Below are 23,299 nucleotides of genomic sequence, written 5' to 3' on the forward strand. Positions count from 1 at the left end.
GGTGACACCAGAAAGTACTTCTTCACCGAGAGGGTTGTTGATCATTGGAATAGTCTTCCACTGCAGGTAATTCAGGTCAGCAGCATACTGGACTTCAAGAGAAAATGGGATAAGCATGTGGGATCACTTCAGGGAAAAATTTAGGGGGTGGGTCATTAGAGTGGGCAGATTTGTTAAAATGTTTATTTTATTTTTATTTTTCCTCTAACTCTACTTTTCACTTCTCTATTATCCTCCAGGTACTTTAGTTAGATTGTGAGCCTTTGGAACAGTAAGGGAATTTTTCAAGTACCTTTCTTATTTCTAATCTTAATGTATATTTTCTGTAAACCGCTTAGAACCTAACGGATGTAGCGGTATATAAGAAATAAATTACAAAAATAAATTACATTTGTTGGGCCGTGGCCCTTTTCTGCCGTCATCTTCTATGTTTCTATATTTCTATGTTACATTCACCACGATGTACTTCACTTCCTGGATCCGACAGAGCTCTCAAACGTTCTTTCAGAAGAAAACAGTTGTAAGCTTTCTGACCATTCCAACCGCCAAAGTATCTGACCTCTGAAAGATAGTCGTGTGCTGCTTCAAATAAATTCCATTTCCATTGATCTCTAGCCTTTCCTCTCTTTCAAATTTCCCCCAAATATCCCGTTTAACAAATGCAGTATTCAAAACCAAAATCAAATAAAGAAACACTAAAAACAAAACTGCTTCACACAGCGAGTGGTGGACACCTGGAATGCTCTCCCAGAGGAAGTAATTGCAGAATCCACCGTTCTAGGATTTAAGGGTAAGCTAGATGCACATCTCCTTAAGAGTGGAATTGAGTGATACAGGTAAGGGTAAATTAGATGCATATCTCCCTTGAGAAGCATACAGTGATATGGGGACTAAAACTATGTCAGGGTACATCTGGTGTGTACGGATCACCGGACTTGATCCGGAGATGGCAATTCTTATGTTCTATGCGATCTATTTTCATAGCTCTCCAGCTGTATTGCCATTTCATTTATCAACTTACAGTCTTTTTTGCACTGTGCTTGCTCCTCTTCCATCTTAACTACACGGTTCTCTATCTGTTCCATCCTGGTGTTAGCCAGGGCCATTTGTCTTGCCAAATTGGAGACCTCCTCCCTTACAGCTGTTAACTGCTCAGCATTACTTGTTATAATCAATTTAATAGCTCTCAGCTCTACTATCAGATCCAGTGTATCACAATCCCCTTCAGATTCAGGCAATGGAATCTTAGATGGAGTTAACTGATCTGGTTTTGAATGCTTACTTTTCCCACCTGCTGTGAAAGCTGCTCCTAATTTAGTCTGTTTAGATCCAGCCATCTTTTCATTGATAAAAAATGACAGAAATTATAAAATTAAACTAACTTTTAAGGTTGAAAAATAACTAAAAAGAGCCTGAGTATGAGGAACTTGAAAACTACTGGATCATTCCACAGTGCTCCCAAGCTTCGGAATCTCAAATTGCAACAGTTCTGAAATTTATGTTTCACCTCAACATCGCTTCTTTAAATGTAAACAGCTATGATACACATTCTCCCTTTCTTTCATTCCTCTCCAAGCCGATCAGCTTTCAGAGATCACAACATGACATTTTGCAGGGGAGTCCAACCTGCGGCCCTGTGAAGTATTTTGTGCGGCCCCGGTCGATGCAGTGTTTTCCTCTGCTGCCCCCGGGTGTTTATCTTCTTGCTGGCTCTTCTCTGTCTTGCTGCAACGTTTGCGCGGCCCCAGAAAATTTTTTTTCAGCCAATGTGGCCCAGGGAAGCCAAAAAGGCTGTAGATTTGGAGTCAGTACATATGTATCAACTCCAGCTTCAAAATAAAACTTACGGGGGGTGGGGGGGGGGGTCGGCTTAGCAAGATGGCGGCGAGTAACTGGAGTTAAGCACTCACGGAGGCATTGGAGCTGTTGGTTCTCATTTCCACGATGGTAAAATGCAAGACTACGCTCCGGGTCTTCCCGGATGAATCTTCGGTAACAGCTGCGGGCCTGATGGATGTTTTCCTCCAGCGCGGGGCTGGAACGAGTCATCCGGAGTTTTCTTCGGCTGGGAGAGACACGCCGGCTGAAGCGTCAGTTCTCTCCCTCGAAGCAACATCGCTGTCTCCGGAGGAGCGGAGTCCTCCGAGTCGCCCGGGGGCGTTAGACCAGCAGATGGAGGTCGGAGTGTCCCAGGGTGTTCCCTCACCAGCACAACCGAGTTTGGGAGACATCTCAGCAAGCGGAGAAAGGAAGCCAAACCAGTCATCTGTGCACCCGGAGAAATTCCTCAAGATTTCCTGAAACTGAACATATCTCCAGCTGAGGCTTTAGGTAACTTATCTGTAACAGAGGGTCTGGGGTCTGAACTAACACCTATGCAGAGGCCCAAAGTTTTCACTATGGAAACATTATGGGAAGCAATATCTACTTTACAACTCTCTTTAGGATCTCAAATGCAGCAACTTACTACACGATATACTACTGTTGTTTCTGAAAATTTGGAACTGAAAAATAGACTATCTAGTGTGGAAACAAAAGTGGAGGGTCATGAGACCAGAATAAAATCCGTGGAGTCCCACGCCTCGGTGTGGGTTAGGGACAGTGGAAATCTTAATTTTAAGGTTGAAATGTTGGAAAACATGACCAGAAGAAGTAATCTTCGGATTATAAATTTTCCAAAATTACCACTTATTTCTCCACAAGATATGTTTAAGAAATACCTGAAAGAGACTTTGAAAGTTCCCGAAACCTCTTATCCACCTATACTATATTATTTACCAACTAGATCATCATCATCTGTTCAGAAACCAGACCAGCAGAATTTGTCTGCTGATAGTTTGGACCTGACAAATTTCCTTGAGAGGTCAGATAATGAGCCACCGGCAACTGCAACGCTGCTAGTACAGTTCGCTATAGACTCTGACAGAGAATGGATGCTTAAGCTGTTTTTTAAGTTTAAAGACATACCATTTATGACTAAAACAGTGAGAATGTATCCTGATGTGTCAAGGACGACCCAAAAGAGAAGAAAACAGTTTCTCATTTTGAGACCAAGGGTCCTACAGTTGGGTGCTACGTTCATACTCAGATACCCATGTAAATGTGTGATGGTCTATCAGGGGAATAGACATGTTTATTTTGAACCTCAGCAGCTGATAAAATTTATCTCTGCGAAAGAGCAAACTTAATATTCTTGAGAGAATTGTTGTTCCAACCTGCTTAGTTTAATTAGGTTCTTATCCTCACTTAACGCTATCTTTATTTTCTTAGTAATGTTTGATTGAGAACTCGGCGTATGTAGCTTTCTCCCCTCTTATCGAGGTCTAATTATTCAATCCAGTATACTTAGAATTGTAATTTTCCTATTGTTCTGCCTTCTTTTTTCATTTAAATTTACCTTTTTTTGATTATCTTGTTAAGTATTGTTGAGACTGGTATTGGAATATTTCTTTAATTGACTTTTTATTATGTCAAATTATAAAATTAAATAAAGAATTTAAAAAAAACAACAAAAAACTTACAACATTCTGGTAAATTTTAATTTTATACTTATAAGGGGTTTTTTTTAGGTTCTTTGTTCAAACTTCAAATAAATATATTTTATGTTCTATTAGTCCTAATTTTGTATATAAAGAAATATCCTACATTTTTCATGTGACATGGAGAATTTAATTTATCATAGGTTTCTTACCTCACATGGCTAATAAAATGACTAGTCTGAGGATTCACCTTACTGCCTCTAAAAATAATCACTTGGTTAGCATGATATACTACTCCTAGAAACAAAGTATAAACACAAAACATTAAGTGGACTGCGGTGACCCTGGTTTTCCTTTTATTATCCAAAGCTCACCGTTTCCATATCTGCGAGCAGGCACTACGCACCTGGCCACAGACTGTGCTTCTGGATAACGGCCTAGAAGGGCCAAACATTCTGCCTTGAGAATTCTGAACCGGTGGCAAACAGGTGCAAACTCCAATGCACGATCCATGCAGAACACCACCTAACAAAATGGAAAGACAAAGCAGAAGTGAACACCAAATGCAAATAAGCCAAGGGAGCAAAAAGATCTCTATACTTGTATTACAGCAATCCCTTCATAGGCATGCTAAGCACAGTGAGGAATAAGGACATTATGGGCCAGATTCAGTAAACCAGTGTTTTTCAACCTTTTTTGGGCAAAGGCACACTTGTTTCATGAAAAAAATCACGAGGCACACCACCATTAGAAAATGTTAAAAAATTTAACTCTCTGCCTATATTGACTATATATAAAGTAATTCTCTTGAATAGGAATCAAATAAACACAAAGAAAGTATTTTATAATTACTTTATTATGAAATAAAAATTATAAAAATTATAAAATACTTTATTCAGTGCGAAACCTGGGCCTGTTTGGCTGAACACAAAGCTGATATTCTGGCTGGAATGGAAGAAAGACACACACGTAGCTCTTCGTCAACAGCTCTCAGTCTCTCTCTGTATTTGGTTTTTATAGCATACAAAAATAGACAAATATACCCTCCATCCTTTTTATTAAACCACAATAGCAGTTTTTAGCGCAGGGAGCTGCGCTGAATGCCCAGCACTGCTCTTGACGCTCATAGGCTCCCTGCGCTAAAAAACACTATTGCGGTTTAGTAAAAGGTGACCATATTGTAAAATATAGACAGCAGATATAAATTCAGAACTGTGCATAGTAAGTGAAGGGAAGTTTTCATCTCTGGGAATTTACCCAGTTAACTATTAAGTTATTTGGGCAAATTCCTTTGAAAACTGTGGTAATACTGCCTCCACTTTGCTAAATTTAAAATAAAATCATTTTTCCTACCTTGTCTGGTGATTTCTGGTTGCACTTTCTTCTTCTGACTGTGCATCCAATCTTTCTTCCCTTCTATCAGCCTGTATGCTTTCTCTCCTCCACACCTCATTCCCTCCCCCAACTTTTTCTTCCTCTCTCCCTGACCTTTCTTTCTTTTTTTCTGTTTCTCTTCTTTCCTTCTGTTTCCCTGCCTGCCCCCTTTCTTTCTTTCTCCCTGCCGTTCCCCAAGCCACTGCCGCTGCCATCGGGGAACAGGACCCACCAATGGATAACAGGCCCCAAAGCCGATGCATGCTCTCCCTGACGTCAATTCTGCAATCGGAGAGGAAGTTCCGCCCAGCCAGGCTGGTGATTTCTGGTTGCACTTTCTTCTTCTGACTGTGCATCCAATCTTTCTTCCCTTCTATCAGCCTGTATGCTTTCTCTCCTCCACACCTCATTCCCTCCCCCAACTTTTTCTTCCTCTCTCCCTGACCTTTCTTTCTTTTTTTCTGTTTCTCTTCTTTCCTTCTGTTTCCCTGCCTGCCCCCTTTCTTTCTTTCTCCCAGCCTCCTGTCCAGCAGTAACTCTCTTCCCTTCCTCCCCTCCCAGCAGCATCTCTCCGTCTCCCTCTCCAGTAGCAGCTGTCCCTTTTTTTTCCTTGCCCAGCAGCTTCCCAGATTCCTTTCCCTCCTCCCCTCCCAGAAGCATCTCTCCTTCTTCTCCCTCTCCAGTAGCAGCTGTCCCTTTTTTTATCTTGCCCAGCAGCTTCCCAGATTCCTTTCCCTCCTCCCCTCCCAGAAGCATCTCTCCGTCTCCTTCTCCCTCTCCAGTAGCAGCTGTCCCTTTTTTTTCCTAGCCCAGCAGCTTCCCAGATTCCTTTCCCTCCTCCCCTCCCAGAAGCATCTCTCCGTCTCCTTCTCCCTCTCCAGTAGCAGCTGTCCCTTTTTTTATCTTGCCCAGCAGCTTCCCAGATTCCTTTCCCTCCTCCCCTCCCAGATGCATCTCTCCTTCTCCTTCTCCCTCTCCAGTAGCAGCTGTCCCTTTTTTTATCTTGCCCAGCAGCTTCCCAGATTCCTTTCCCTCCTCCCCTCCCAGATGCATCTCTCCTTCTCCTTCTCCCTCTCCAGTAGCAGCTGTCCCTTTTTTCCCCTGCCCAGCAGCTTCCCAGACTGATAGTGGTTTTCTCCCCTCCCAGCAGCTCTTCTTACTTCCCAGCGAAGCGATTCACGAAGGCAGCCTCGGGTCCTTTGTTGGGTCGCGCCGCCTCTGAGGAAAGAGGAAGTTGCATCATCAGAGGCAGCCGCGACTCAGCAAAAGCCCCGAGGCTGCCTTCGTGAATCGCTGCGCTGGGAAGTAAAGGAGAGCTGCAGAGAGGGGAGAAAGCCACTGTCGGAGGCTCCCCAAGATCTCTCCGGCCCAGCGCACGCTTCCGATGCTGATCTTGCCGGTCCTGCGCGGACCGGCAGGAAGTTCAAATGAGTCAATCTTGCCGGTCCTGCGCGGACCGGCAAAAATTTCCTGCGGACCGGCGGTTGAAGAACTGTGGATTAGATCGCCAAGACAAAGTGAGTCCTGGGTGATCGACTCACTTTGCCTTGGCGAGCTACTGGCGCCCCTGCCTCGGGCCCCCTGTAAGCTCCGGGCCCGGCGGCCCTGCGGCACACCAGGCAACATCTCGCGGCACACTAGTGTGCCGCGGAACAGCGGTTGAAAAACACTGCAGTAAACAGCACTCAAAATTAGGCACCTGGAAAAATCTGAGCCAACTGCTTTTCTATAAAGGGAACTCCAAGCTGAGCACCTATAGAATGGTGCTTAGTGTAGATTTCCGAAGCCAACGTTGGGCATGAGGACTTATGCCTGCTGAAACCTGGTGCATACCCCAGTATTCTATAACACTGCATCTAAAGTTTTGGAATGCCCTTGACATACCTGTGCCCCTCCCATGGCCATACCCTCTTTTGGACCATGTGCAACACACTTTGGGTATGCATTATAGAATAGCATGTAGGCAGATGTGCATTAAGTCCAAATTTGGGGGGTACAGTGGTTAGAGCTATAGACCAGCACCCTGAGGTTGTAGGTTCAAACCCTGCACTGCTCCTTGTGACCCTGGGCAAGTCACTTAATCCCCCAGTGCCCCAGGTACATTAGATAGGGAAAAATGCTTGAGTACCTGAATAATTTGTAATCTGCATAGAATTGTAGAATATGTGGAATATAAATAAAGAAAATTGGTGCCCATTAACATCAATAATTGATTGTTAACAGTTCATTAACTAATTAATTTGTGCATGTATCTGCACTGCATGCTCAAATTTGGGTGACCTATATAGAATTCAAGGGTATATGGACACAGTGTCCTGTATTTCATCACTCTAGAGTCCCTACACAATGATTTCATTGGTCATGGCCTCTGTAAAACTGGAGTTTACTTACCTTCCTGAAATCCCGTTTCTCAAAATCTGCTTCGCCTATTTTTTCATATTCAAGGACTGCACTGGCATTCTTAAGCTGCAAAATAGAAAACCAAGGTAGCTGTTCTGTCTTTTAATGTATCAGTTACCTAGCTGCAAGCATCACGACATAATTGATTTTACTTTCAAAGCAAGTAATCCTCTACTAGAGCTCTGATAACATAGATCAACAAGAACAAAAAAGTTTTTCTTGATGTCTTGGGTTTTTTGATCTGTTCCTAGGGTTATTTGGGGCGCTAATTCAGAAAATTGCATTAGATAGACCACAACAGCTCTAGTTTCTTAGATATGGTTGCTTTTTATGCCTTTGGGATAGTACAGCCAAATATGAACATTGGGCAAAAAAAGATTAGCCTCTGAGGGACTATATGGTGGTTGGAGGACAAAATGCAATCACTGAACCTTTGGTAGCACTAGATAGAATCATACTGCCACCACTACAATTAAAGCTAGGCCTGATGAAACCATTTGTAAAGGCTTTGAATAAAGATGGTTCATGCATTGAATACATGGAGGGGCATAATTGAAAGGATCGTCTAAGTCCGTTTTCGTCTAAGCCACAAGTCGTCCAAAGTAAAAAACAGCCTAGGACACATTTTCAAAAAATACGTCCAAGACTCACTAGCCCCCTTGCAGATTTCAGCTTCCATCCCCAGCCCCCAAGACTCACCAGCCCCCCTGCCGATTTCAGCTTCCATCCCCAGCCCCCAAGACTCACCAGACCCCCTGCCGATTTCAGCTTCCATCCCCAACCCCCCTGCTGATTTCAGCTTCCATCCCCAGGCCCCAAGACTCACCAGCCCGCCTGCCGATTTCAGCTTCCATCCACAGGCCCCAAGACTCACCAGCCCCCCTGCAGATTTCAGCTTCCATCCCCAGACCCCAAGACTCACCAGCCCCTCTGCCAATTTCAGCTTCCATCTCCAGGCTCCATTCCGATTCATTTACTTACTGGACTGGATATTAAATCGTGGGGAAGAGAGTAGAAATGCGGGGAAAGAGCCAGCCAAAAATAGTATTTGCTGCTGCCGAGGTCTGCTGCACGAGGTCCGCTCGCTCGCCGATTGACTCTCCCACTCCTTTCATTTCTTCCGATGTAACTTCCGGTTTCGCAAAACCAGAAGTTACATTCGATGGGTAGAGTCCGGCGGCATGAAATATCCCAAACTTGTCTTGCAGCTGAATCGGTAAGTCCGGTTTTTAACAAAAACGAACTGATTCGAATCGATTCACCTGATTTGAATCAGTGAACCGATTCGAATCGTGAATCGGGCAGCACTACTTGGGAGTACTGGTCAACAAATAAATGAAGCCATCTGCACAATGTGCGGCGGTGACGAACAGAATGCTAGGAAATATTAAGAAGGGAATCACGAACAGTTCGGAGAAGATTATCATGCCGCTGTACTGGGCCATGGTACGCCCTTCACCTGGAATACTGCGTCCAGCACTGGTCACTGTACATGAAGAAGGACACTGTACTACTCGAAAGGGTCTAGAGAAGAGCGACTAAAATGGTTAAGGGGTTGGAGGAGTTGCTGTATAATGAGAGATTAGAGAAGCTGGGCCTATTCTCCCTTGAAAAGAGGAGACTGGGAGAGGATATGATCGAAACATTCAAGATAATGAAGGGAATAGACTTAGTAAAGACAGGTTGTTCACTCTCTCCAAGGTAGAGAGAACGAGAGGGCACTCTCTAAAGTTAAAAGGGGATAGGGAGGAAGTGACATCATCAAGAAGATGGCAGCCTAAAACTGAGGCTCCTTCTTATACTCCAAGCAGCCTCGATGCCCCTCATGTCGGCGGTGGTTTTTCATCTTTCTTATTGGGTGCCGGTGAGGGCCGAACTCTCTGGGCTTCCTGGGGGCCAAGTGTCTAAAAAAAGGGTTTGAAGATGGATCGCTATTGAAGGCAAACAGGTGACAGATCAACGGCTCACTGGTGTGCATGTGGATCCTGAGTTTACATTTCTCCTGCCTGCGTGAGGTGAAAGAGAGGCGGACCTCATGTAGAAGGCGCTGGATAAGCTTGGTGAAGGTTTCTGGGGTTTAAAGCAACTTGGTATGTGGCAAGCTGGGCAGTGAGTGGTGGGAGAAGGGACAGTTGATAAAGAACACACTGCAGAATGTCACATTCCAAAACAGTCAATGTCTACAACTGCAAACTTATACAGTAAACTGAATTATGACTTGGAGGTCAAAGGTGAAAGAAACCAAAGGTTATGTAAGGATTTTTCTTGGAAAAGCTGTAAATTCTACTTTACTAAGTATTGAGTGCAACAGAAAGTCTTGTTCAACTGCTTCTGTAAATAACTAGCCCTAACTAGGTCTCTTTTGTTCTATGACCCAGAAGAGTTCTCTCACCTCTTGTCGTGCCTGAATGTTTTCTGGTTCCAGGTCTATGACTTTCTGAAAGCAGCGGCAGGCAGCCATTGCATTTCCAAGTGATAAGTGACACTTTCCCTCTCGTAGATGGCCCTAAAAATGAGTATCAAAAGATGATAAAAAGTAGTGAATGATGGGCTTCAGGGTTTCTTAAACAATTTTAACAAATGAACACAGAATGATTATGTGACTTGATGGAGGAGTTATTGGGCCGGGTTCCATTATAAACTATTTCAACCACTGATGCCATTGTAAGAACATCAATTCCATTCTATAATATTAGGGTCCGGTGTTGACATTTAAGAGCAGTATTTTATTTTGGAAATCTCCTCTCCTCAGTTTCTGCCTTTTGTGTATGCTTTAAAGCACTGGTTTTCAACTCAGTCCTTGGGGACTGCCTGGCTAGTTGGGTTTTCAGGATATCCACAATGAATATGCATGTGAAATTAGCATGCGCTTCCTCTATTGCATGCAAATATCTTTCAAGAATATTCATTGTGGATATCCTGAAAACCCAACTGGCCAGGCGGTCCCTGAGGACTGGGTTGAAAACCAGTGCTTTATTGCATCTCTTTACCCTGTACTGTCTGTTCTCCATTGTGTTCCTTCTCTAGTAGCTTTATAAGGTGCTGTTCCTCTACATACCCTGACAAAGGAATCATCCAATCTCACGGCCTGCTGCGCATCTTCCAGGGCTTCCCGGAACTTCCCCAGCATCATGAGGGTAGCAGCTCGGTTTCCATAATAACTGGCATTCTTTGGGGCTGCATCTGGAAACACAAAGTGCATACAGTCTTTTGCCACAGCCCATAACAGTAATAAATAAAAGTATCACAGTAACTGAAAAATTATTATTTTATATATAAAGTAAAAAACTGAACAGAAGCTTGGGCTTTTCTAGTCTTCAATTTTTGATGCAATTTTAAGAAGTAACTCTTACCTATAGCTTTAGTGTAAAAGTTGTATGCTTCATCATAATCCTTGTTAGCATAAAACAGGTTTCCTTGTTCCTTAAAAGTTTCAGCATCTCTGAAATGGAAACAAAGCAGCACAAATTACACCAACAGGATGATGCAGGGGAGCAGTTCTATCCACAGAAACAAGTCAGTTGAAGTGCTAGATCAAAATGGCACGGACTCAGGCTGCTTTGAAATCTTAAATCTTGCCTTCCCCAATCAATTGTAGTCTTGTTGATCTATTACATTTAACACGGTTAAAGTCAAATTTCCTAAAACAACATCTCTGCATGTCAATTTGATTGTAAGCTCCACAGAGAAGGGGCACCACAGGTGCATCTGAACTAAACTAAATTAAATCTTGGACTTGTATACCGAGTCATCCCTGAGAAACAAGGCTCGACTCAGTTATTTATTTATTTTATTTTCTAAAATTTATAGACTGCCTATTCCTAAGCAGTTAACAGTAAAAACATTCACAATAGTTCCAGGCAGAATACATAAAAAAAAACCATCTTCAATTACAATTCAATCATATTAACAGTGTACCTCGAAAACTGGGGAAGCAGCGTATTAGCAAGAAAAGTTACAACAACATCATCACAATCATAAGTCAAGACATCCAGAGTAACTGGCAGAGCAAGATCAGAGAAATGCTTCAACATATAACTCAGTCTTCAACATTTTTCTAAATTCTGACCAGGCAGAACAGGTCCTCAGGATACCGGGAAGATGATTCCACAACTTCACTCCTGCCACTGACATCATTGCAGTTTTAAATTTAACATATCGGACATTTTCCTTCATAGAGGTCATTATCATAGTACCTTCTGACCTCAACGTCCTCCCTGGTTGGTACACCTCCCACAAATTCTGATCATTTGCAGGCACATAGCCATACAAACTATGATGCACTATCGATAATATCTTAAAGCAAACTCTTTGAGCCACTGAAGAGATGAGTAGTAATCCCAGACATGGCACAGTGATGAGCCTCAACAACATTCCTGCTCAGACTCATCATTATTAAACTATGATGAGTCAACAGAATTAAACTTGGAGAGGGAGAGAGAAAAAGAGAGAGAGAGGGAGAGGGAGAGAGGTAGGTACATGTTCTGTAGCCAAATAATCACCAATCTACCGTATTTTTTGCTCGATAAGACGCACTTTTTCCCCCCAAAAAAGTGGGTGGAAATAAGGATGCGTCTTATGAAGCGAATATACCCTCCCCCCCCCAGCAGTACCTTTAAATTCTGGAGGTTGGTGGACGGCTGCCTGCTGCTTGTCGGGGCCTGCAGCGCACAAGTGCACTAATGCCTGAGCCCGCGACACGTCCTAATTGTGCTAGTCGCTGGTGCTTCGCTGGACTGCTGCCTGCTGTTTACTGGCACGTTGGGGCCAGTGGCGCACAAGCGCGCTGATGCGGGGGCGCGCACCACTTCTGAATGGCTGCCTCAGTTCTCACTAGCTCCTCACGAGAACTGAGGCAGCCATTTAGAAGTGGCGCATGCCCACGCAGCAGCGCGCTAGTGCGCCGCTGGCCCTGACGTACTGGAGGGCTGGGACAGAATTTAAAGGTGCTGGGGGTATGAAAAAGTGATGATTGATTGATTGGGGGGGACTGGGATGGAATTTAAAGGTGCTGGGGGTATGAAAAAGTGATGATTGATTGATTGGGGGGACTGGGATGGAATTTAAAGGTGCTGGGGGTATGTAAAAGTAATGATTGATTGATTGGGGGGGACTGGGATGGAATTTAAAGGTGCTGGGGGTATGTAAAAGTAATGATTGATTGATTGGGGGGACTGGGATGGAATTTAAAGGTGCTGGGGGTATGTAAAAGTAATGACTGATTGATTGGGGGGACTTGGATGGAATTTAAAGGTGCTGGGGGTATGAAAAAGTGATGATTGATTGATTGGGGGGACTGGGATGGAATTTAAAGGTGCTGGGGGTATGTAAAAGTGATGATTGATTGATTGGGGGGGGCTGGGATGGAATTTAAAGGTGCTTGGGGTATGCAAAAGTGATGACTGATTGATTGGGGGGACTTGGATGGAATTTAAAGGTGCTGGGGGTATGAAAAAGTGATGATTGATTGATTGGGGGGACTGGGATGGAATTTAAAGGTGCTGGGGGTATGTAAAAGTGATGATTGATTGATTGGGGGGGGCTGGGATGGAATTTAAAGGTGCTTGGGGTATGCAAAAGTGATGACTGATTGATTGGGGGGGCTGGGACGGAATTTAAAGGTGTCTGATATATATTAGTATACAATTTGGTTCAGAATGGATTTTTTCTTGTTTTCTTTCTCTAAATCTGGGTTGCGTCTTATGGAGCGAAAAATACAGTACTTCAAAACATTTCCATCAGTATGCATATAGCCTTTAATCATATGCATTACTTGCATTAAAATATTTGTACAAATATTTATGTTCAAATCAGTTCTTCAAGTCATATCTCCATGGAATCCAGCTCTCTCAAACTCGGAAGTCCAGGGTTTGCATTTGTTGCCTTTTCTAATTTGATTCTAGATCTCCCTCATGTTTAGATCCTTTCAACATAATTATTAACTATTTTGCCACTTAAACTTCTAATGTATGAATATACCCAAACTCATACTTCTTCCTGAAATTTTCTTCCTGAATTGTTGAACATTACTGTAACTGCAATATGCCTCTGTATATTTAAATTTCTTTTTTTGTTGTTGTTGTTGCTCAACTTTTGAAAAAATTAATAAACTTTCATGGAAAAAAAAAATAATTTCTGATCAGGGGGAGGGAAACAAAAGATAAAAAAAGACAAAAATAACACATGCGTCCTTTAGTTTTCTGGCTTCCACATTATGGAACTCTCACTCAAATGATCTTAGATCCAAAAGTCCTTTGCAAGATTTGGGTGTAGCTAAAGGTAGTTAATCCAAAGGTATGGGAGAATATCACCTAACATTGTTCACTTGCTCTAAAAGTTGATGAGGCCGGGACAGATCACCTAACCATATTTAGGCTTTTTGTTCCTTGCCACTTAGTGGATTCCCAATTTGTTGAAAAGCCTAGCTTAGTGGTTTCTCAACCCATCAGGTGTTCAGGAGAGCCACAATGAATATACATCAAAAGATTAGGTTCTTACCTTTGCTAATCTTCTTTCTTGTAAATCCATGCTCTATTCCTGGACAAGTGGGTTATGTATCCTATGTCGCGAGACTGCTTGTAGGAAGCCTCATTTACATAATTTTTTCAGACCCTCCACTCTTACCTCAGGACTATCCTCAGGTCTCCAGTTCATGCAAAAGCAAACAGTGACACCTGTACAAGACAAACAAAGGGAGGGGTACAGGGACACTCCCCAACAAATAAATATCTACGTGATGTAAATGCGCATGAGTTGAGTCTCTTTCATTTGAAAAGAAGCTCTGGAATAAAAGGGCATAGAATGAAGTTAAGAGGTGATAGGCTCAGGAGTAATCTAAGGAAATATTTTTTTACAGAAAGGGTGGTAGATGCATTTAACAGTCTCCCGGTAGAGGTGGTGGAGACAGAGACTGTGTCTGATTTCAAGAACGCCTGGGATCTCTTAGAGAGAGGAAGAGATAATGGTTACTGCGGATGGGCAGACTGGATGAGCCATTTGGCCTTTATCTGCCATCATGTGGATAAAGGTGAGCCGGTTGACATAGTGTATCTAGATTTTCAGACAGCTTTTCATAAAGTTCCTCATGAGAGGTTCCTGAGAAAATTAAAGTGTCATGGAATAGGTGGCAAAGTTCAGTTGTGGATTAGGAATTGGTTATCGGATAGAAAACAAAGGGTAGGGTTAAATGGTCATTATAATAAACAGTGGAGTGCCGCAGGGGTCTGTACTGGGACCGGTGCTATTTACCTTATTTATAAATGATCTGGAAATTGGAACGACGGGTGAGGTGATTAAATTTGCAGATGATACTAAAGTGTTCAAAGTTGTTAAAACGCATGCGGATTGTGAAAGATTGCAGGCGAGCCTTAGGAAATTAGAAGACTGGGTGTCCAAATGGCAGATGAAATTTAATGTGGACAAATGCAAAGTGATGCAATGAGAGGGCATTCGGAAAAATTAAAAGGGGCAGATTCAGAAACAATGCTAGGAAGTTCTTCTTCACCCAAAGGGTGGTGGACACCTGGAATGCGTTTCCAGAGGGTGTGATAGGACAGAGTACGGTATTGGGGTTCAAGAAGGGATTAGATAATTTCCTGAAGGAAAAGGGGATAGAAGGGTATAGATAAGAGGATCACTATACAGGTCCTGGACATGATGGGCCGCCGCGTGAGTGGACTGCTGGGCATGATGGACCTCTGGTCTGACCCAGCAGAGGCACTGCTTATGTTCTTATGATGTACATTGGGAAGAATAACCTGAATCACAGTTACCGGATGCTAGGGTCCACCTTGGGGATTAGCGCCCAAAAAAAGAATCTGGGTATCATTGTACACAATACGATTTAACCTTCCACCCAATGTGCGGTGGTGGCCAAAAAAAGCAAACAAGATGCTAGGAATTATTAGAAAAGGGATGGTTAACAAGACTAAGAATGTTATAATGCCCCTGTATCACTCCATGGTGCGACCTCATCTGGAGTATTGCGTTCAATTCTGGTCTCCTTATCTCAAGAAAGATATAGTACAAATAGGGCTTTAAATCACTTAAAATGGCTTCAGCTAACTCAACAATAAATACCTACTAACTTTAATAAGTCTTCTATTGCACTTATGTTTTGTTTTTTATGACCACATAATAAATATATTTATATCACACTGATTTAATTAACATATTAACAAACCAGACTCTCCGTGAACAAATCACATTACACAACTGTTTTCTTTATAAAATAGCTCAACAGGAATACCCCATTGAGTCAGAAAACCTGGACTGGAGCAAAGCCTTTCAACACCACATTGTCCCATTTTTTTTAATTATCACATGTTCTCCTACTGTATTGCAAATTATTACCATAGTCTCATGTTGCTCAACCACAATGTTTATGCTTTCTGATATCACCATTGGACTCTACAATCATGTTGTTCAGTCTACAAAATCCCGAGTGGAGTAGAACGGGTACAAGTGGATCGATTTTTTACTCTATAACATAACATAACATAAAACTCACTTGTATACCATCAAGTTAGATGCGGTTCACAAAAATTAATAATACAAATGAATAAGGATCCAGATTCTAACTTCCAAAAGATTCCCTAAAAAAGATACGTTTTTAAGGCACGACAAAATTGTTCGTATGAAATTGGAAATGTAAATATATGAATTAAATCCCTAGTCCATGAGGCTGCCTGAAAAGATAGAAGTCGTTCCTGTAATTTTTTGTATTTACATCCCTTATCTGAGGGGAATGAAAACAGAGGATGCGATTTTCTAAGATGTTTAGAACTTGTAATAATAAAAGATTCCATGAGATATTCAGGAATTGAGCCTGTTCTTTAAAGCAAATGCAGTCGAGCTTAAACTTGACCCGCGCATCAACTGGAAGCCAATGCAATTGACGATAAGAATCAGTAATGTGGTCAAACTTTCTCAAGTTGAAAATCAGTCTGACTGCTGCATTCTGAAATATGCGCAGTCTATGGAAGTTTTTCTGGGTACCAACAAGATGAACAATGTTGCAATAGTCTAACTGACTAAAGATAAGTGATTGAACCAGCAATCGAAAGGAATTAACATTAAAATATGCTCTAATAGTTCTTAGTTTCCACAAAGTATAAAAGCCCTTTCGAACCTGATTTTTCATTGTAAGAGTACGATCTAAAATTACGCCAAGGGGACACTCAATGAAGTTATAGGAAAATACTTTTAAAACCAATAGGAGGAAATTTTTTTTTACTCAGAGAATAGTTAAGCTCTGGAACGTATTGTGGTAAAAGTGGATAGTGTAGCTGTTTTAAGAAAGGTTTGGACAATTCCCAAGGAAAAGTCCATAGCTTGTTATTGAGAAAGACAGTAGTGTGAGGTAAAGGTATGAACCGAAGACCAAGTGGCAGCCTTGCAGATCTCCTCGATAGGCGTGGACCCGAGTAAAGCGACAGAAGCCGCCATCGCTCGGACCTTATGTCCCGTGACCCGACCATGCAGCACGAGACCAGCCTGAGCGTAGCAGAAGGAAATACAAGCCGCCAACCAGTTGGACAAGGTGCGCTTGGAAACGGGATGTCCCAAACGATTGGGATCAAAGGAAAAAAACAACTGAGGAACCTTCCGATGAGACTGAGTGTGTTGAAGATAAAAGCCAACGCCCTCTTACAGTCAAGAGTGGTAAGCGCCACTTCCCCAGGATGAGAATGGGGCTTAGGAAAAACAATGGACTGATTGAGATGGAAATCAGACACCACCTTAGGCAAAAACTTGGGATGAGTGCGGAGAACCACCTTGTCATGATGGAATACAGTAAAAGGCGGATCCGCCACCAAAGCCTGCAGCTTACTCGTCCTACGAGCAGAGGTGAACGCAAGCAGGAAGATAACCTTCCAAGTAAGGAACTTCAGATGAGATTTATCCATAGGCTCAAACGGAGGTTTCATAAGTTGAGCAAGAACCACATTGAGAATGTCCGCAAAGGTGACCTTGCAGAGGGGGTTGGTTTTATTTCTAAGTTCTGCAGCCAAGACTGGAATAGATGCACTACCCACGAGTTCAACCTCCAGAGGGATTGTACAAGAAATTTGCTTAAGAAAAATGCTGCCGCCATCTTAACCCTAGAGATAGGACGGGAAGGTGTGGTTGAGCACTAATATATGGTAAGGGGATAAGAAATAAGAAAAAGTTACTAGATATTATGAGTTTATTTGGTAGGATGCAGTAATAACATGATTGTTTTATATCTAGGGGACAGTCTTGATACAGCCCAGCTGACTAAGCTGAATATTAATATTTTTTTGTCAAATAAGTTTTTATTTATGACAAATCCCAACCAAAACCAAACAATGCAAAAACCACTCCGCAAGAATACAGAACAGATAGAACATGTAAGGAATAATATACAACATATATGCAGTCATCAAGAATTTTCAAACGGTAGGTGCCCCCCCCCGCAACACCTCCCCTACCACCCACAGAACCCCCCCAAACAAGATCAGAGACCCCCCATCAAACACAATGAGTAGGAACAGACCAAAAACAATTTTCACCCACCCCAAGATTCAGTAGTAAGGAAATATCCCCCGAAACAAACCTCAGCCCCAACCCCCCCAGATATAAAGAAACCAGCAGGCGCACTTGTCAAAGAGCAGTACTTCGATACTCTCCAACAATCAACAAGCGAAGACCCCCCCATCCCCACCCATACAAGAAAAACCAACAGCCCCCTCCAATGGATTCCCCCCTATATCCAGCTCCCCTGTAATTAAAGCAAGCATTACCACAACCATATCACCTCAGACATACCTGCTACACTCCCCCCCTCCCAAAACACACCATAGTGAATACCCAAGAACGAGAAGAGAAAGAAGAGGGGAAAAAAAGGAAAAAGAGTCGTAAGCTGAATACTAAAGATAAGTGGCTTTTAAACTATTTATTAAAAAAAAATAAAAAGATTAAGACTAATAACAATAATAAAAGATAACTTTAAGGATGAATGATGATTTAGCAGCACTTCATAAAGCATATTAATGAAGTTTTACTGCACCCATCCGAAATCCTTAAAAAAGTTATAAATAAGAAATTGAGAAATGGAAATATGATGGAATACTGTATTTTTCGCTTCATAAGACGCACTTTTTTTCACTTTTTTTCTTATGCATCGAAGGTACTTTAAAAAAAACACCAAAAAAAACACACCCCATCCCCACGTACTTTTTTTAATGCCCGCGCCCCATACTGCTCTCCCTAGTGTCGGTGAGCGCCCAAAGCCTCCTCTCACTCTTACCCACGGTGTCCAGATCCAGCGTCCCGCCCTCTGACGTCAAGGGTGGGACCGCGGCACAGGCAATGTGCTTCAGAGGCCAATGGCAGCCTGTTAAGTTCGCTTTGCAGGCTGCCGTAATTAGGTCAGCGGCAGTCACAGCATGGAAGATGACCTCTCTCGCTGGGTGAGGAAGCAGCTTGGAGGTAAGGCCCCACCCATCGCGAGGGCCCTAGCGGGACGCTGGATCTGGACACTGGGGGGGGGGGGGGAAGTGAGAGTGAGAGGATACTTCCAAAGGACCTTGAGGAGGGGCAAGAAAACAGACTTCAACACAAGGCAGATGCTGGACTAGAGGGGGTAGAGAGGGGAAACACACTCAAAATGTTAGCAGAAGGATGATAGAGAGAGGGAAAAATCTGAAATAAAAGGGAGGCAGAAGAGAGAGGGGCAGATATTGGACTTCGGGGTGCACAGAGGGAAGAGACAGAGCGACTGCGGAGAGGTGGAAAGATTCTGGACCAGGGAAGGAGGAAGGAAGGAGAGAGAGAAGCAGAGAAAGACCTGGAAGAAAGGAGAACAAATGCTGGACATGGGGATGGGATGGGGGGTTGTAAGCAGAAGAAACACAGAGAGAGATAGAGACCTGGACCCAAAGGGGATGAGGATGGATTGTAAAAGAAATGTTGGATGCACAGTCAGAAGGAAGTCCAACCAGAACCTAATTTAAACACCAGACAACAAAGGTAGGAAAAATGATTTTATTTTCAATTTAGTGATTGAAATGTGTCAGTTTTGAGAATTTATATCTGCTGTGTGTATATGAAAAATGAAAGGAAAAAATTGCATTACAATTAGTAGGGGAGGGGGGGACAGGGTGCCTAGCCTGGCAAAGAGTGAGGGGGTTGGGTGCAGAGCCTGGTATATGTTAGTATATAATTTGGTTCAGAATGGGTTTTTTCCTTGTTTTCCTACTCTAAATCTAAGGTTCATCTTATGGAGCGAAAAATATAGTAATTGCATGCTATGTGAATGATATATTTATATTAATTACATTGGTTCCCTGTTCAAGCATGGATTGAATTTAAAGTTCTTACCCTTGACTAAGATTGTATACGGTCTTGTATCCAAGTTACTTAGCAGGTTTGGTGTCTTTGTGTTATCTGACATTACACTTAAGATCTTTGTAAAAACTACAGTTGACTAAGTCCACCACAAGCCTTGAGTACACAAAATAAGACAATATTTGGTAAGGGCCTTAACCTTTGGGATATCTTATCTAAGGGAAATGAATTATATGCACTTTTGACAATCATTAAAAGCTTGGTTGTTATTGTTACAAAAATATTTGTTGAATTAATTGCTGATGAACCAAAAGACAAAGCTGGCACACTCAGGCAGAATATAATCCACCGGTAGATTATGAACACTTTGATTTGTCACAAAAGTGGTATTTGCTGTATCAGTAGCCCATCAATGTGTTTTTAACTCAGATGCAACTTTATTGCATGGTTACACAGGACACCTGATGAAGGCAGTTGTGCCAAAACACGGGCCTTGTTTGGTCCATTTCTAAAGCTTGATACCATATTTCAGTAAAATCCTGGTTGATTGGTTCTTTGGGTGTCAGGTCAAAAGCGCGCCAAGACTGTTTTTAGGGGCTACGACAGGGGGTGTGGGGGGGAACCCCCCCACTTTACTTTATACAGATTGCGCCGCGTTGTGGGGGCATTGTGGGGTGTTGTAACCCCCCACATTTTACTGAAAACTTAACTTTTTCCCTGTTTTTAGGGGAAAAGTTACGTTTTCACTAAAAGATGTTTGCTCCAGTAAAGTTTGAGGTAAGTGATTCCAGTGATGAGGGCCCTGAACACCAAACATTGCCCATTTTGAGTGAGCATGGATAATTTCTTGAAATGAAGATATTTACGATGATGACCTTAGGGTCCTGTGGTTTGAATAAGGGCTCAGTAAATGTAAGAGGTAAAAGTGGATCTTTGTGCAGGCGTGTTTTAAATGCCAAAAGCAGAATCTTGTAGAAGATGCAATGAAATATTGGCAGCAGCCAATGGGCAGGAGTCGCATGATCAAATTTTCCTGCACCAATGAAAGGTTTTATTGCAACAAATTGATAAGGATCTGATTGTGGATATCCAAAAGTTTGGAAGGAAAGAGGAGGTGCTGCTGTTGGGAGATTTCAACCTGCCGGATGCGGACTGGAATGTTCCGTCTGCAGAATCGGAAAAAAGTAGGGAGATTGTGGATGCCTTTTAAGAGGCACTGCTCAGACAAATAGTGACAGAACCCACAAGGAAAAAAGCAATATTGGATCTGGTCCTTATAAATGGAGAGAGTATCTCTAACGTTCGCGTGGGTGCTCACCTGGGAAGTAGCGATCATCAAACAGTTTGGTTTGATATAACGGCTAAAGTGGAGAGCAGCAGCACAATACTTAAAGTCCTAGATTTCAAATGTACGAACTTTAATGAAATGGGAGAGTATCTGAAGAAAGAGCTTTTAGGATGGGAGGACATAAGAAAAGTGGACAGACAGTGGTCTAAGCTGAAAGAAGCGATAAAAATGGCTACGGACCTTTAAGTGAAGAAAATAAATAAAAACAAGAGAAAATGGAAACTGATATGGTTCTCCAAACTAGAGGCAGAGAAATATTAAAAAACCCAATAAGAGGAGTGCAGAAAGGACTACAGGGTAAAACTGATAGAGCCAAGAGAGATATGTCTGGTGAAAGCGCAGGTGGTATAACAAATGGCTAAAAATGTAAAAAAGGGAGATAAAAATTTTTTCAGATATATTAGTGAAAGGAGGAAGATGAAAAATGGAATTGCTAAACTAAAAGATACTGGCAACCGATATGTGGAGAGTGATGAGGAAAAAGCAAATGTGCTAAACAAATACTTCTCTTCTGTGTTCACAGAAGAAAATCCTGGAGAAGGACCGAGATTATCTGGCAAAGTAACATGAGAAAATGAAGTAGATTCTGCACCGTTCACAGAGGAGAGTGTTTATGAGCAACTTGAAAAACTGAAGGTGGACAAAGCGATGGGACCGGATGGGATCCATCCCAGAATACTGAGGGAGTTTCAGAGAGGTTCTGGCGGGTCCTATTAAAGACTTGTTCAACAAATCTCTGGAAATAGGAGTGGTTCCTGGGGATTGGAAGTGAGCGGATGTGTTCCCTATTCACAAAAGTGGTCACAGGGATGAAGCGGGAAACTACAGGCTGGTGAGCCTCACTTCGGTTGTTGGAAAAATAATGGAAGTGCTGCTGAAAGAAAGGATAGTGTACTTCCATGAATCTAATGGGTTACAGGATCCGAGGCAACATGGCTTTACAAAAGGTAAATCGTGCCAAACGAACCTGATTGAAATTTCTGATTGGGTGACCGGACAGCTGGATCGAGGACATATGCTAAATGTAATTTACTTAGATTTCAGCAAAGCCTTTGATACGGTTCCTCATAGGAGGCTCTTGAACAAACTTGAAGAGCTGAAGTGGTGAACTGGGTTAGAAACTGACTTTCGGACGGACAGACGCCAGAGGATGGTGGTTAATGGAAGTCGCTCGGAGAAAGGAAAGGTGAGTAGTGGAGTCCCTCAGGGTTCGTTGCTGGGGCCAATCCTGTTCAATATGTTTGTGAGTGATATTGCTGAAGGATTAGAAGGAAAAGTTTGCCTTCTTGCGGATGATACCAAGATTACCGAAGAGGAAGTGGAAAATATGAAAAAGGATCTGCAAAAGTTAGAGGAATGGTCTAATGCCTGGCAACTAAAATTCAATGCAGAGTAATGCATTTGGGGATTAATAATTGGAAGGAACCGTATATGCTGGGAGCTGAGAAGCTGATATGCACGGATGGGGAGAGGGACCTTGGGGTGACAGTGTCTGAAGATCTAAAGGCGAAAAAATATGTGACAAGGCAGTGGCTGCTGCCAGAAGGATGCTGGGCTGTATAAAGAGAAGTGTAGCCAGTAGAAGGAAGAAGGTGTTGATGCCCCTGTACAGGTTGTTGGTGAGGCTCCACTTGGAGTATTGTGTTTAGTTTTGGAGACCTTATCTGGTGAAGGACGTAAAAAGACTTGAAGCGGTACAGAGGAGGGTGATGAAAATGATAGGAGGCTTGCATCAGAAGATGTATGAGGAAAGACTGGAAGCCCTGAATATATATACCCTAGAGGAAAGGAAGGACAGGAGAGATATGATTCAGACGTTCAAATACTTGAAGGGTATTAATGTAGAACAAAATCTTTTCCAGAGAAAGGAAAATGGTAAAACCAGAGGACATAATTTGAGATTGAGGCATGGTAGATTCAAGAGCAATGTTAAGAAATTCTACTTTATGGAGAGGGTGGTGGATGCCTGGAATGCACTCCCGAGAGAGGTGGTGGAGAGGAAAACGGTGACAGAGTTCAAAAAAGCGTGGGATGAACACAGAGGATCTAGAATCAGAAAATATTATTAAATATTGAACTAAGGCCAGTACTGGGCAGACTTGCATGGTCTGTGTTTGTATATGGCCGTTTGGAGGAGGATGGTCTGGAGAGGGCTTCAGTGGCTGGGAGGGTTTAGATGGGCTGCAGTAGGTTTTAACAGAGATTTCAGCAGTTGGAACCCAAGCACAGTACCGGGTAGAGCTTTGGATTCTTGCCCAGAAATAGCTAAGAAGGAAAAATTTTAAAAATTGAAATTGAATCAAGTTGGGCAGACTGGATGGACCATTCGGGTCTTTATCTGCCGTCGTCTACTATGTTACTATGTTTTGTATTAGTTGTAATCAGG

At 42.6% G+C, this 23,299-nt stretch overlaps 1 protein-coding gene across 1 annotated transcript in view; it reads right to left on the bottom strand.

Annotated features, from left to right (window-relative positions):
- DNAJC7 (DnaJ heat shock protein family (Hsp40) member C7) overlaps positions 1–23,299 on the bottom strand; it is a 57,209-nt gene that overhangs the window by 30,825 nt on the left and 3,085 nt on the right. Inside the window, exons 2-6 of the mRNA XM_033918463.1 lie at positions 10,607–10,695; positions 10,312–10,436; positions 9,646–9,759; positions 7,245–7,319; positions 3,886–4,004 (exon numbers count right to left, since the gene is read on the bottom strand). Of these exons, the coding sequence (XP_033774354.1) occupies positions 3,886–4,004; positions 7,245–7,319; positions 9,646–9,759; positions 10,312–10,436; positions 10,607–10,695 (522 nt within the window). The remainder of the gene's footprint in view (positions 1–3,885; positions 4,005–7,244; positions 7,320–9,645; positions 9,760–10,311; positions 10,437–10,606; positions 10,696–23,299) is intronic.

The sequence above is a fragment of the Geotrypetes seraphini genome, chromosome 13, assembly GCF_902459505.1.
Source record: "Geotrypetes seraphini chromosome 13, aGeoSer1.1, whole genome shotgun sequence".
Lineage (NCBI taxonomy): Eukaryota > Metazoa > Chordata > Amphibia > Gymnophiona > Dermophiidae > Geotrypetes > Geotrypetes seraphini.